Source organism: Pelobates fuscus, chromosome 7 (assembly GCF_036172605.1).
Source record: "Pelobates fuscus isolate aPelFus1 chromosome 7, aPelFus1.pri, whole genome shotgun sequence".
NCBI classification, from domain to species: Eukaryota; Metazoa; Chordata; class Amphibia; order Anura; family Pelobatidae; genus Pelobates; species Pelobates fuscus.
In genome coordinates, this window is record NC_086323.1 from 10,371,343 (window position 1) to 10,388,878 (window position 17,536).

General features: G+C 40.8%; 1 protein-coding gene across 4 annotated transcripts in view; it reads left to right on the forward strand.

Moving 5' to 3' along the window:
* The window catches only part of ST3GAL3 (ST3 beta-galactoside alpha-2,3-sialyltransferase 3), a 269,877-nt gene that overhangs the window by 83,920 nt on the left and 168,421 nt on the right, over positions 1-17,536 (forward strand). For 2 of the 4 annotated variants that reach the window (XM_063427681.1, XM_063427682.1), the window contains one exon: positions 15,568-15,690. The exons of the other annotated variants lie outside the window; for them this stretch is intronic. In XM_063427681.1, the coding sequence (XP_063283751.1) occupies positions 15,568-15,690 (123 nt within the window). The remainder of the gene's footprint in view (positions 1-15,567; positions 15,691-17,536) is intronic. 4 annotated transcript variants of the gene reach the window in all.

The following is a 17,536-nucleotide window of genomic DNA, read 5'->3' on the forward strand; positions in this document are numbered from 1 at the left end:
ACCACCTGTCTAATATCTTGTAGGTTCCCCTCGTGCTGCCAAAACAGCTCTGATGCCTTAAAGCATTTTACCACAAGACCTCTGAACGTGTCCTGTGGTATCTGGCAGATCTTTTATGCCTTGCAAGTTGGGTCGGATTTGTTTGTCAGGTTCCTATCCTGACTAGCAAGACTTTTTCCGTTTAATACTGTCCCTTTAAATACAGTTCCTGTTTCTCGCCTCTAGTGGCCTCCTTAGCCACTAGTCACCTCAGACTCACCTGTATCATATGAATTGAAATTCGGTTATAAATGGCCACACCCAACAAACCAAGTGGCCTTTACATTGAAGTTGATGATCATACTAAAGACTTCATCTCCTGGCACCTGAAACAACCTTTGACTTACCTGATTTGCTACCACCTCTGCTCCTTACCAACTTGTACTACTTACAACTCTACTTCTCTACAATATCCTACCTTCCTGATTTATACTACCCTGCTTCATACCAACCTGGATAACCTACATCTCTGCTTTAACCTGCCTACCTGATTTATACAGCCCTGCTTCATACCAACCTGGATAACCTACATCTCTGCTTTAACCTGCCTACCTGATTTATACAACCCTGCTTCATACCAACCTGGATAACCTACATCTCTGCTTTAACCTGCCTACCTGATTTATACAACCCTGCTTCATACCAACCTGGATAACCTACATCTCTGCTTTAACCTGCCTACCTGATTTATACAACCCTGCTTCATACCAACCTGGATAACCTACATCTCTGCTTTAACCTGCCTACCTGATTTATACAACCCTGCTTCATACCAACCTGGATAACCTACATCTCTGCTTTAACCTGCCTACCTGATTTATACAACCCTGCACCATACCAACCTGGATAACCTACATCTCTGCTTTAACCTGCCTACCTGATTTATACAACCCTGCTTCATACCAACCTGGATAACCTACATCTCTGCTTTAACCTGCCTACCTGATTTATACAACCCTGCACCATACCAACCTGGATAACCTACATCTCTGCTTTAACCTGCCTACCTGATTTATACAACCCTGCTTCATACCAACCTGGATAACCTACATCTCTGCTTTAACCTGCCTACCGGATTTATACAACCCTGCTTCATACCGACCTGGATAACCTACATCTCTGCTTTAACCTGCCTACCTGATTTATACAACCCTGCACCATACCAACCTGGATAACCTACATCTCTGCTTTAACCTGCCTACCTGATTTATACAACCCTGCACCATATCAACCTAGATAACCTACATCTCTGCTTTAACCTGTCTACCTGATTTATACAACTTTGCACCATACCAACCTGGATAACCTACATCTCTGCTTTAACCTGCCTACCTGATTTATACAACCCTGCTTCATACCGACCTGGATAACCTACATCTCTGCTTTAACCTGCCTACCTGATTTATACAACCCTGCTTCATACCGACCTGGATAACCTACATCTCTGCTTTAACCTGCCTACCTGATTTATACAACCCTGCTTCATACCAACCTGGATAACCTACATCTCTGCTTTAACCTGCCTACCTGATTTATACAACCCTGCACCATACCAACCTGGATAACATACATCTCTGCTTTAACCTGCCTACCTGATTTATACAGCCCTGCTTCATACCAACCTGGATAATCTACATCTCTGCTTTAACCTGCCTACCTGATTTATACAACCCTGCTTCATACCGACCTGGATAACCTACATCTCTGCTTTAACCTGCCTACCTGATTTATACAACCCTGCACCATACCAACCTGGATAACCTACATCTCTGCTTTAACCTGCCTACCTGATTTATACAACCCTGCTTCATACCAACCTGGATAACCTACATCTCTGCTTTAACCTGCCTACCTGATTTATACAACCCTGCTTCATACCAACCTGGATAACCTACATCTCTGTGTTTGTGCAATTTCCGTGCTACATCAAAACAAACCTGTCTGTCTGGCTCCTAATTGTACGAGTATACTATTATTAGATAATAGAAAGGAGCCTTGAGGTTGCAGATGGTTTTCATCATTGAATTGATGTATTGTATCTGTGTTCTCAAACAGGACAAATAAAGACAAAATAACAGAAACTAGGGTGGAGACTTTCTCTATTCTCTCCCAAGTTACACAAATTAGAGTGAATTAACTGTGAAATTCCCATAATTGGCAACACTTCATCTGCAGAGCGAGTCCTGTTTGGTGAGCTTGCCAACAATGGATCCAGCTTTGTATCTTTTGGAAGATACACTGGCTTCTATCGATTGGAGTACCGCACCCTCGCTCTTTTTGTCCCATAATAACAATTCATTATAGAATCAGGAGTGGTTGGCCTCTGTAGAAATGAACATATCAAGCATGTACAGTGCTCTCTCTGTTGAAGAGGGCCTGTTGTGTTTTTGAATCGAGCACAGAAAAGAAGAAACAGTAATTCTTTGCATTTATTTTCTTTGCGGCCTATAAACTGGATTTTTAATGACTTTACAATTGAAACACAGCAGTTTATGCATAATCATTATTCTTTTCCCATGATCATTTGGGAATAAATTATTGCCAGTTAGGGTGTTTTTTTTCAGACCACCACTTGAGGACGAGAAGAATATATTCTGCTTACTGATACAGTTTGTTGTACCAAGGGATCATGGGAAAAGTGGCATAGTTTGCATAAAGTGTCTTTAAAAATGGCAGCTGTGATGTCAAATTGAAGTTTTTCAGAAATTAAAATGAATGGGTGTAAAAAATCACCACATGGAACATGACAAACATGACTGGAGCTTTCTTGGATCCAGAAATACAGTCCGTCCTGTGTTGGTGACAAGTTTAACATATCGTGCTGCATTACGGGACATTTATAGGCAGTCTGGGCTGGCTGATATCCCTAGACATGCGATTATTTACTGCGCCTGATAAGAGGAGATGGACGATATTCTCCCATACTGCGTGACTATAGACTTACCCTGAACGCTGACAACTATTGTGCTTTCCAGGCCGTGCTTTCACCTCCTATAACTGCTCTGCAATGCCACTGTAGCCATTGTTTTGGAGTACTTATACAGGTTCTGACGTTGGTGTGGAAGCACAAATACCATTTTTGGAACATACCTTAGTTGTGACAGAAGATATATTTAAAAAAAAAAAAAGACTCTTTCAGGAATTCAGATTTCAAAAATGACAGCTGAACCCAAATATTCTGACTATATAACTGTGTGCAGTGTTACACAGTATATTCAGTTCCTTGGGGAACTGTATGCACCAAAGTCACTGCAGATTGTAGGAATTATGTGAAAAGAATCATTTGGTGTTTTCTCCCAATTGACTGATTGATTATTTTTATTTTTTTTAATAAACCTTGACATACCCAGATTCTCAATCTCCGCTCCCCCACTGCGTCTTCTACTACAGAGCGCTGAGATATCCCACCTCCATCTCTCAACCTACCGTGGCCACCCAACGTTGGTGGTGTAAGTGAACGTTCACAAAATTATCTGTTGTTTATCTGTGAGGGACTTCACTCTGAATGAGAAATGTGTTTCTTTGCTGAAGACCAATGCTCTACTAGAGTGGAAAGTAAATAAGATTTACTAACAAATATTTTATTTTGAAATCTAAAACGAAACCAGCCATTTACACTGGGGTTATTTACAATTTGGGGTAAAAAGGAATGTAAATAGAGGGAGCTCAGGAGGGAAGTCAGCCATGGTTTGTTGATGTTTTTATTTCATTCAGCCGTACATGTAGGGTTTGCGAGATGCTTGGATGCGTCCAAAGGATTTGGCGTGTAATCCACCAAGTAGGGGGGCCTAGTGAAGCTCTCTCAGCATCTACACTGCCTTCTTCCACAATGAATAATTCACAGAAAATAGGTCTCCCTTTAAACCCTGAATGCTCTCAACATGAGGAGGAAACCGCCACTGCGGGCAGACTTTTCAGTTTGGGCACAGCCAGTACAGTGCAGGGGCAAACTGACCACTCGGGCATATCAGTCATGGAATGTGGCAGTGAGACTGTACAGCCATGCCAGGGAGATCAGAGATCTATCCAACTAGAAAGGTCAATCAGAGAAACTTCAGTGAAAGGTTGTGGGTGCCCATGATGGCGCGGAGGGCACTCGCAACCTATTGCACCGCAAATGAACTCCCATTGTTCAGTGAAACATGGCAGCATACCTGCTCTCCTTTTTGTAATTTGAGTACACTCCTCATTCACACACGCTTACACTGTGCACACAAACACTCCTGCAATCACACTCACACTGACTCCTTACAAATACACTGCTACATTCACATATACACTGCTCAAATATATTCCAGCATTCACACACAGATAATCCATACAAACCTATTCATACACAGTATTTCCACACTACATACACTGGAATTCATACACCAACAACCCCTGTAATCACACACACACAAACCCTCTACAAAAATCCACCCCTTCGTTAAAGGGATACTAAAGTGCCAGGAATACAAAGCTGGACCTCTCAATATAACTATAGCTCCCTCCGCCTTCCCCCTCTCTGGTGTGAGGATGTCCAGCATCTGTTATCGGACCAAAAGTCCATTAACATCGAGGAAGCGCCTCTAGTGGCTCTCTGGTAGACTCCATAAAAAGGGTTCTATGATTGTGTCACACCCAGACAACAGCGTAACAAGAACGTGTGTCTTAAGTGTTAACACAGTCACAGAGGTGATATACCATTGAGACACTCCAGGGGTGTCTCGGGGCTTAACCGCTAATGTATGGGGGAAAAAAGAATAAGCCAAAATCTTCTCACATAAGTAAGGAGAGGGCTCCCTGGATATATACCAGTATCTAAAGTAGTGGTGGAGACAAATGTAACAAAAACTTAACTTGTAAGCAAAATGGCGATTATACATACACATCCTTCTAAGGCTATTCCTATATTAGATGAGACAGGTCTACCACACAGTATACATGACTGGCTTAATTGTCGGTAAAACATAGGTCCAGTGTATGGTAGATCCTGTGTGTATATAAGTCAGATTTGTGCAAAGATCATCACAGTATGTGTATCAAAATAATATACAAAGTAATCATGCCAAAAGTATGGATAATACTAGCATGTGTTACTTCTGACGTTGTGATGATAATGGCAGGATAGTACCAATATATGTGGAAAGATATACGTCTGTCAAGTGCCGTGCTTAATACAGAGTCAAAGATAGACCTGTCTCATCTAATATAGGAATAGCCTTACAAGGCTACGGAAACAATTGTCTCCACCACAGAGATCACACCACTACTTTAGATAATGGTATATATCCAGGGAGCCGTCTCCTCACTTATGTGAGAAGATTTTGGCTAATTCTTTTTTCCTTTTTTTTGTCTGGTAGACTTCAGCCTCCAGAGGCAAGTTTAGTGCTGCAATGCAAATATTGCAGTTTCTATGGACTTTTTGTTTTACATTGCAGCACTAAGTGCAATAGGAACACTGCACCCAGACCACTTCAATTAGCTAAAGTGGTGCCTACAGTGTCCCTTTAACATTAAATATATACACACCCTTACATTCACATCTTTGTATTACATACAAATACATTTCAGTTTTTAAGAAGTCTGTTTTATATACTCGTAGAACAATGCATTCACAATTGTACGATATATGTAGGTGAACTTCTGTTTTAGGATTTACAAACACGTTTACACATACATTCGCTCCTACTAGGGCACTCAGAATGATCATAATTTAAATACTGTGGCGAACTTGCCCTCGCCACAAGCTCCTGGAGGAGCCTGCTTGCTAACCTCCTGCCACAGGACTATGGGCCATGCTAAAAGGCTATTGAAAGACTGGGTTCGTAGGAATGTTTTTTTTGTAGGTATGTTTATGGGTGTGTTTTGGGAAGTCTACTGTACCAGTGTCTGGATAAATGTGAGCTATTTAGCTAGGAATAAACAGATAATCTTCACCCTTAACTAAGCCTCGGCTCCTGTTTGGGTGATACCGCCGTTACCCCATTCAGCGATCGCTATAATCACTCTGGAGCTAGCACAACTAGGAAGGGGCGACCACAGGCGGTAGAATCCCATATTCAGAGGATATACCACCACATCTTGTGGCAGTGGTGGGATGGTCCCCCTTTTTTTGATCCAGAATGGAGCAGCAGTAAGCAGGGTTGACAAGGCACTCGGGAGAATAGAACAGGCTAGCCCCCGGGCAGCGCTCCCATTCAAGGAGGAGAGTGACCTGGAATGAAGAGATGTAGTCCGGAAGGAACGCTGGTACAATGCCCTGGACGGGTTCCCAGCTTTGGCGGGAGGAGAGCCTTCCTGGTATAGCGCACCATTGGCAGGAACAAGTGGCTTTAATGGATCGTGTTTCTGGGGAACAACCCGGGACGGAGCGGGTAAGACACCTTGAGTCCCTGGTCGAAAGGGATCTGATATTGGACTCCTTCCGGGCTCTATGGTGGTACGCAGTCCAGCGGCAAATTTGGATGGCCGAGGGCGTTCAGCCGGAGGGGGAGAACTACAGTGGCCCTGGTCTGTTGTGGAAGGCCTTTATGGAGGACGTTGACTTCGGCAGTCCTGCATAGTCGCAGTTTTAGGCTATCTATGGTTCCGGGAAGCGTTTGTTCGTATGGTTCATACGAACAAACGCTACCAAGAAGTCAGAGTGTGCGTTTGGTATTTCTTTCACATGGAACTCCCGAAGTTGACCGGTCAAAAGCACAAAACGCCCTGGAACTGTTTTGGGCATAGGATCAAGTGTGCGGCCGGTCAGAACTTCCACACGGTGGCGTTTCGGCTCAGAGCGCTTTTCGGATATGTTGGGCGCTCAGATTCAGGCTATCCGGGGATGTATAGACTGTGGGGGTTCCTATGTGGGATATATGTGTTTTTATGGTTTTTCATCTTTGTTACTGTTTTTGCTAAGTCACGATGACAATGCATTTTGCAGTGTGTTTATGGGCGTGTTTAGGGGAGTGTTTACTTTACCAGATTCTGTATAAATGTGAGCCATTTGGCTGGGAATAAACAGATCTACTTCACCCTTCACTCAGTCTCGACTAGTGTTTGGGTGATACCATGGTTACCCTTCGGCAGGAACTATAATCACTACTTAGTAGTTATAATCACTCTGATAACAACTGGAAGGGGCGACCACACGTGGGATTAACCCATCTTCAGGAGGGTATACATTCACACACTGAAATGTATATCTATGTCACACACGAACGCTCTGCACATATTCATTCAGACACTGCGCAGGTGTATACACACTGATTTTACACACTCCGATACAATCAAACAATGCATTTACACAGATTTTATTCATTCCGATACGAACAATGCATTCGCACTGATTTTACACATTCAGATACAAACAATGCATTCACACTGATTTTACCCACTCTGATACAAATAATGCATTCACACTGATGTTACCCACTCTGATACAAACAATGCATTCACACTGATTTTACCCACTCTGATACAAATAATGCATTCACACTGATGTTACCCACTCTGATACAAACAATGCATTCACACTGATTTTACACACTCCGATACAATCAAACACTGCATTTACACTGATTTTACACACTCGGATACAAACAATGCATTTACACAGATTTTATTCATTCCGATACAACAATGCATTCGCACTGATTTTACACATTCAGATACAAACACTGCATTCACACAGATTTTACACACTCTGATACAAACAATGCATTCACACTGATTTTACACACTCGGATACAATCAATGCATTCACACTGATTTTACACACTCTGATACAAATAATGCATTCACACTGATTTTACACACTCTGATACAAACAATGCATTCACACTGATTTTACACACTCGGATACAATCAATGCATTCACACAGATTTTACACACTCTGATACAAACAATGCATTCACACAGATTTTACACACTCTGATACAAACAATGCATTCACACTGATTTTACACACTCTGATACAAACAATGCATTCACACTGATTTTACACACTCGGATACAATCAATGCATTCACACAGATTTTACACACTCTGATACAAACAATGCATTCACACTGATTTTAAACACTCGGATACAAACAATGCATTCACACAGATTTTACACACTCTGATACAAATAATGCATTCACACTGATTTTACACACTCTGATACAAACAATGCATTCACACTGATTTTACACACTCGGATACAATCAATGCATTCACACAGATTTTACACACTCTGATACAAACAATGCATTCACACAGATTTTACACACTCTGATACAAACAATGCATTCACACTGATTTTACACACTCTGATACAAACAATGCATTCACACTGATTTTACACACTCGGATACAATCAATGCATTCACACAGATTTTACACACTCTGATACAAACAATGCATTCACACTGATTTTAAACACTCGGATACAAACAATGCATTCACACAGATTTTACACACTCTGATACAAATAATGCATTCACACTGATTTTACACACTCTGATACAAACAATGCATTCACACTGATTTTACACACTCGGATACAATCAATGCATTCACACAGATTTTACACACTCTGATACAAACAATGCATTCACACAGATTTTACACACTCTGATACAAACAATGCATTCACACTGATTTTACACACTCTGATACAAACAATGCATTCACACTGATTTTACACACTCGGATACAATCAATGCATTCACACAGATTTTACACACTCTGATACAAACAATGCATTCACACTGATTTTACACACTCTGATACAAACAATGCATTCACACTGATTTTACACACTCTGATACAAATAATGCATTCACACTGATTTTACACACTCTGATACAAACAATGCATTCACACTGATTTTACACACTCGGATACAATCAATGCATTCACACAGATTTTACACACTCTGATACAAACAATGCATTCACACAGATTTTACACACTCTGATACAAACAATGCATTCACACTGATTTTACACACTCTGATACAAACAATGCATTCACACTGATTTTACACACTCGGATACAATCAATGCATTCACACAGATTTTACACACTCTGATACAAACAATGCATTCACACTGATTTTAAACACTCGGATACAAACAATGCATTCACACAGATTTTACACACTCTGATACAAACAATGCATTCGCACTGATTTTACACATTCAGATACAAACACTGCATTCACACTGATTTTACACTCTGATACAAACAATGCATTCACACTGATTTTACACACTCTGATACAAACAATGCATTCACACTGATTTTACACACTCTGATACAAATAATGCATTCACACTGATTTTACACACTCTGATACAAACAATGCATTCACACTGATTTTACACACTCGGATACAATCAATGCATTCACACAGATTTTACACACTCTGATACAAACAATGCATTCACACAGATTTTACACACTCTGATACAAACAATGCATTCACACTGATTTTACACACTCTGATACAAACAATGCATTCACACTGATTTTACACACTCGGATACAATCAATGCATTCACACAGATTTTACACACTCTGATACAAACAATGCATTCACACTGATTTTACACACTCTGATACAAACAATGCATTCACACAGATTTTAAACACTCGGATACAAACAATGCATTCACACAGATTTTACACACTCTGATACAAACAATGCATTCACACTGATTTTACACACTCTGATACAAATAATGCATTCACACTGATTTTACACACTCTGATACAAACAATGCATTCACACTGATTTTACACACTCAGATACAAACACTGCATTTACACTGATTTTACACACTCGGATACAATCAATGCATTCACACTGATTTTACACACTCTGATACAAACAATGCATTCACACTGATTTTAAACACTCGGATACAAACAATGCATTCACACAGATTTTACACACTCTGATACAAACAATGCATTCACACTGATTTTACACACTCTGATACAAATAATGCATTCACACTGATTTTACACACTCTGATACAAACAATGCATTCACACTGATTTTACACACTCAGATACAAACACTGCATTTACACTGATTTTACACACTCTGATACAAACAATGCATTCACACTGATTTTAAACACTCGGATACAAACAATGCATTCACACTGATTTTACACATTCAGATACAAACAATGCATTCACACTGATTTTACACACTCAGATACAAACACTGCATTTACACTGATTTTACACACTCTGATACAATCAATGCATTCACACTGATTTTGCACACTCTGATACAAACAATGCATTTTCACTGATTTTACACATTCAGATACAAACAATGCATTCACACTGATTTTAAACACTCGGATACAAACAATGCATTCACACTGATTTTACACATTCAGATACAAACAATGCATTCACACTGATTTTAAACACTCGGATACAAACAATGCATTCACACTGATTTTACACACTCTGATACAAACACTGCATTCACACTGATTTTACACACTCAGATACAAACACTGCATTTACACTGATTTTACACACTCGGATACAATCAATGCATTCACACTGATTTTACACACTCTGATACAAACAATGCATTCACACTGATTTTAAACACTCGGATACAAACAATGCATTCACACAGATTTTACACACTCTGATACAAACAATGCATTCACACTGATTTTACACACTCTGATACAAATAATGCATTCACACTGATTTTACACACTCTGATACAAACAATGCATTCACACTGATTTTACACACTCAGATACAAACACTGCATTTACACTGATTTTACACACTCTGATACAAACAATGCATTCACACTGATTTTACACATTCAGATACAAACAATGCATTCACACTGATTTTACACACTCAGATACAAACACTGCATTTACACTGATTTTACACACTCTGATACAATCAATGCATTCACACTGATTTTGCACACTCTGATACAAACAATGCATTTTCACTGATTTTACACATTCAGATACAAACAATGCATTCACACTGATTTTAAACACTCGGATACAAACAATGCATTCACACTGATTTTACACATTCAGATACAAACAATGCATTCACACTGATTTTAAACACTCGGATACAAACAATGCATTCACACTGATTTTAAACACTCGGATACAAACAATGCATTCACACTGATTTTAAACACTCGGATACAAACAATGCATTCACACTGATTTTAAACACTCGGATACAAACACTGCATTCACACTGATTTTACACACTCTGATACAATCAATGCATTCACACTGATTTTGCACACTCTGATACAAACAATGCATTTTCAATGATTTTACACTCAAACATGCATTTATATACAGGTCTACATATTATGCACAGCCAAAAGAATACACATAGGGTTATACATTAATGGAAGAAATGCTGTGAATTCAAAGTGAATTTGTAATCGTCAAACTGCAAACAAGTGATTTTTTTTTCTAATTAAGCTTTTTTGGTCTAAATTTTGTAATGCACCTTTCCCAGCAATTTTTTACTTTAGCGAATAATTCTGACAGTAATTTTTATAAAAGCTGTACATTTACTGAATACCTTTAATTGAGCTTCAGAGGGCCCGGATGGCCGCCAGTCCGTCCCTGGTGCAGTGATACACATAGAGAATCATTTTATCACTGAATTCTTTATTTTACATTAAACCCTAGGATTTCACAGTAGGCTGTCATGGTCCGGGAGGCCGAGGGCAGCATATTTTTTAATAGTCGGAAATGAAATCCGTTATTTAATTAAATAAATAGTTTGCCTGTTGGCGTAATTGGCGATGCTGCCAGGCGTGTGAGATTATCTGAGAAAGGGGTTTGCATCATTGTCGTACTTGTTTATCAGTATATTTCAGCCAGTGGAATTTAAATCCGATGAGCTGCACAATCTCAGTCTGTTTCTTTTATCTCAGGACTGGGCTTGTCTGTTTACATGTGTCCTTCTCCTGTGTTAACATGGCTTTAACAAGATATTACAGAGCAGATAATGCAAAAACCACGTTCAATTTAAAATCTTCGATAAATGTTTACAATTGCTTAACAATTAGATTTTTTTGTTTTCTTTCAATATTTTCTGCTTGATGTGATATCTCAGTCAGTAATTGTCTGGGTTCTCTCAGCTGATCCCTGGCCTCTCATTGAAATCAATAAAACAAGCCTTGTGAAAGCACACATGACACTCTCACGTGAATGACATTATAGCAAGGCTTACCTGAAATCCAAGGGACGTGTTTGGGTTTCAATGGAAGCTATTAGGGGGGGGGGGTGTCTGTATATAATTCCCATCAAAGTTTGATTTGCCACTAAGCCACCAATAATATGGCCTGGGGGCGACTGGTAGTCAAGGGTGATAGTCATGAGGCAACTAACTGTGAGTCTGATTGACCGGTATGGAGGGGATAGAGCTGGTACCACTTTTATAAACTGTGGAGCTCTTTATGCCAGGTCCGGCCAGGTAGTGCATGGTAATATCAACTCCCTACACCCATACCTACCTGCAGGGTACACTTATCAACTTCTGGATCACTGGGGTGACATTGTCTTTCTACCACTCATATAAAGTGGGGGTGTATCTAAAGGGAGACATGCTTCTAGTATAATGGGAGCTGTGGACCGAATAAAGAATACTTGGGGACTGATGTGTCACAGTCTAGTCTTACAGACAAGTATGAGAAGGTACTCATAGTAAGGACCAGCTGAGTGCTACCAGTCCGGAGTATACTGTTCACAGAACTCCATAGTAGAAAGGGCTGTGCACCAATCAGGAATGTGTCCCAAGGCAGGTTTATTGAAGATAAAGAGGAATCATAAAATTTCTGCCCACTAAAGAGGCGTAATCAAGCTTGAGCTGAAATATTGGGATTCGTCAATAAATCTGCCGTGATCCAGATTCCTGATCTGTGCTGTCCTTTTTACCATGAATGAGTCTTACAGGGTCCTACAATCAGGGAAGGAAGCTTAGGTGACTGGTGCAGAGGGAGGAGGGTATCTGAAGTGATGTAAAGTAATAACCGGCATAGAGTGAAGGGATATGTTGACCGGCTAGGAGTGAAGGGATATGGTGACCGGCATAGAGTGAAGGGATATGGTGACTGGCATGGAGTGAAGGGATATGGTGACCGGCATAGAGTGAAGGGATATGGTGACCGGCATAGAGTGAAGGGATATGGTGACCGGCATGGAGTGAAGGGATATGGTGACCGGCATGGAGTGAAGGGATATGGTGACCGGCCTGGAGTGAAGGGATATGGTGACCGGCCTGGAGTGAAGGGATATGGTGACCGGCCTGGAGTGAAGGGATATGGTGACCGGCCTGGAGTGAAGGGATATGGTGACCGGCCTGGAGTGAAGGGATATGGTGACTGGCCTGGAGTGAAGGGATATGGTGACCGGCCTGGAGTGAAGGGATATGGTGACTGGCCTGGAGTGAAGGGATATGGTGACTGGCCTGGAGTGAAGGGATATGGTGACTGGCGTGGAGTAAAGGGATATGGTGACCGGCATGGAGTGAAGGGATATGGTGACCGGCATGGAGTGAAGGCATATGGTGACTGGCATGGAGTGAAGGGATATGGTGCCCGGCATGGAGTGAAGGGATATGGTGACCGGCATGGAGTGAAGGCATATGGTGACTGGCATGGAGTGAAGGCATATGGTGACTGGCATGGAGTGAAGGGATATGGTGACCGGCATGGAGTGAAGGCATATGGTGACTGGCATGGAGTGAAGGGATATGGTGACCGGCCTGGAGTGAAGGGATATGGTGACCGGCCTGGAGTGAAGGGATATGGTGACCGCCATGGAGTGAAGGGATATGGTGACCGCCATGGAGTGAAGGGATATGGTGACGGGCAAGGAGTGAAGGGATATGGTGACGGGCAAGGAGTGAAGGGATATGGTGACGGGCAAGGAGTGAAGGGATATGGAGTGAAGGGATATGATACTGGTATAAAAAATGGAGTGGGGAAAAAAAGGCGGACTGACTTTAAAAGGTGGTCTGGCATGAAAGCGCTTGATTGGCACTATGGGTAACTGTCTATAAAGTGGGAACTGCCTTACCATAGAATGGCATAGTTGGCGTCCCTTGGACAAGGTGAACTGGCGTAAGGAAGAGAAAGAAAAATAAGGTTAGATTTTGGCCTGTGAGACGTGATAGATCAACCGCATTTTCCGGGAAACCTGTCATTGCTAGGGCGGGCAGGCCGCGTGTGGCAAGTACTGGCTTGGAGTAATAATAGTATTGTTGTATTGCAGTGATTATAGTATTCACTGTATGACATATTCTCTACGATGCTAGATAAATTCCTTCCAACAGCCAATTGATTCCCTACGTTATTTGGCAGAACTTTTCTTGTACTGTACAGCATGAACATATCTTTTACCATCGTATAGTCTCTTTACAGTTACTATGGTAATGGAGAGATATGTGGGGCACTGCTAGCACCACCGCCGCCACATCTCTGGTCACAGCACTAAGACTGTGTTTGGCAACTTTCATCATCTTATCATTCTCAGCCAGACCCTAACATGTGTTTCCTTTTCTGAGAGTACATATTTAAACTGGATCTGTCACCTTCCAAAATCCTCATTGCTCTGGGAGCCGCCGTAATGCTGAGATTTACATTCATTGTGCCTCTTCCTAAAGCTGATACGTAAACCTGTAATTACAAATGACCTTTCAGGCATGCCATTTAAAAATAATTAGTTTAACCCCTGGGGCTTTAAAAACCAAAGACGTCATAGTATATATATTACTATATGCTAATGCAAACACCAGTAATGTCTATACCCATTTGGTGTAAAAGATTTTGGAGTTTTGGTTAATTGCTTCTCCCCTTCACCTCCCCCTCCCACCCCCGAGATCTGCTGTGTTCCCTGAACATTCTACAGACAGCAGTTAGTCTAACTGTTCGGATCAGTGACAGCAGCCTGATATGCACTGCTTAGAGGAGGCACTGACCCTCACTCAGTGACCGACCATAAACAGGCTGGTATGGGAAATAAACCTCCCAATATCTGTTCCACTAAAGCAATAATGTAACTGCATCTCTCTAAACTGCAGATATTATTGTCTGCCACAAAGTATCTCTAGTTAATTTTTTTGAATAGTTCCCCCTTTAACAGGAATGATCAGTTAGAAGCAGAAAGCTGGTGAGACGGTATGTGAGGATTTGCCAACTTTCTCAGAAGTTAAATAGCAATTTATCAAAGTAATATTTTTAGAAATTGATAACATTTTTGAAAATAAAAGCACAAAGTAAGAGTAGTTTCTGAAAGTAAATGTAATGATACAAAAACCTGCCGTGTGACAGATCCACTTTAAAACTCCTTGTTTGAGAATGTTGGACTAATCTTTAAAACCCGCTGATGCCTAACCTGGACCGTGGGTTGTTAATCCTCGGGTGGAGCTTGCTTGCTGGCTACCTCCAACTACCGACTGTCCCTGCTTGCTTTCTTACGCTGCTTCATTACATCTAATTTCATTACTGAGGGAAAGATTTCCTTGTTGAACAGGACGGAGAGAGAGGAAATCTGGAACCCCGACCCTACCCTCAGCTGCCCCATCGAGCCTTGCCGCGGACAGAATCCAGAGGGAGCCCAAAGAGCCTGGGGTTGTACCGGTGCTGCCAGTTCTAAGTAGGTGGTGAATGAGATTTAAAGACGTTGGGGAAGATTTATCAAAGTGTGAACAATCAATCCTGGTCCCTTTTCACTGTTTATTAATTTAACTTTTTGTTCCGTTCTGTTAAACTTTGTTTAGGACTTTCCGTTCATTAATATTTACATCTTCTCTCGTCCTCAAATTTGTATTTTTTTCTGGTGTTCTCTAAGCCGTTTTTATGTTGGTGCAGAAGGAGGCACAACTTGTCCAAAATATTTGCTGATATTTCTTCATTAGTGGTAAATAATTGTGGAAGTGCAAAGAAAATATACAAAAAATAATGGTGCCACTTAAAATGGATTGGAACAGATTTTAAGCCCTTTTCATACACATTGATAAATCTGCCCGTTTGAGTTAATCGTAAGAACTTTATGAAACTGAATGTGACCTGCTGACAAACCAATGATCTGTAGACTTTGTTCCAGGGTTCTGTAATTTGGTAATGCATAAATAAAGAGGTTTCAGGAATATCCCATAATATTCATCTGGCATAGTAATCATAAAAAAAAAAAGTACTCTATTGCATTTTTTTTTTTTTTTAGCAGTTTAGAATTTTTACAGAAATAAGGCGTGCATTGGTCTATAAACACAAGTAAAGGTATTTTTGATACATTACTTTATAATACAACAAACTCAGTAGGTAATGAGGGTTTAAAGAACACTTCAAGCACCATGAGCACTTCAGTGATTTGAAGTGGTCATGGTGCCTGGAGTTTACTGTAAATAGCTCCACATACTGAGTTTAACTCCTTGGCTGTCAGAGGCGTAACTCCGCTCCACTAGAGTTCCAGGCTGGCTAATATCAATTCTGTGCAATTTTCTTTGCATTGTGTGCCATTCATTGGCTGACAGTGGTGGTCAGCTGACGCCCTCAGCCAATGAATGGTGGCTTTATCAGCTTCTGCATCACTGAGAATGAGCGGGCCCTCGGAGCAAAGGCACTGCTGACATCATAACAACTACAGGGTACTGTGCTTAGAGCAATCTTTTAAAATGTCCAGAAAAAAACAGGTCCCCGTTTCCCCTGTCACACCATTGGACACCCCATTAAAATGACCCTCTGCCTATTTGAAATATGTTATCATTACCAAATATCGTAATTAGTGTATTTGCAATCACTTATACATATTAAAAACCTTTTTTATTTATTTAAATTAATGTTTTAAAAATCTAAATAAATGATACAAAGTTTTTTTGTTTTTTTTCATTTTAATTTACTAATAGAAGAAGAATTTGTTTAACATGTTAAATACATAACAAAAAAAATCACAAATAAAGTAAAAGAGTAATATATAAAATAAGTAGAAAGTTACATTCTCGCTGTGTACACGGACAGGTGTATGTGAGTTGGATTGGAAAACGTCAAGACTATTGGAGATGAACCAGCTCAATCGCTCTCATGTTTTATTTAGTTGTATTTAGTTTTCGAATTATCTCCTGCTGCCTTGGAATACTTATTTTTTCCTCCATGTCCTTTTTTTCCCCTCCCTTTTGGATATTCGTGGATAAGCTTTGCAAATGTTTAAAAGGACCACTATAGTGCCAGGAAAACAAACTTCTTTTCCTGGCACTATAGTGTTAATAGGTCCCCCTACCCTCAGGGTCCCACTCCCGCCGGGCTGAAGGGAGAGGAAGGGGTTCATCACTTACTTTTCTCCAGCGCCGGGCAAATCTCCTCCCACTTCCGACATCAGCACTGAATGCGCATGCGCGGCAAGAGCCGCGCACGCATTCAATCAGTCCATAGGAAAGCATTCACAATGCTTTCCTATGGACGGCAGCGTTTTCTCACTGTGATTTTCACATTGAGAATCGCGGACG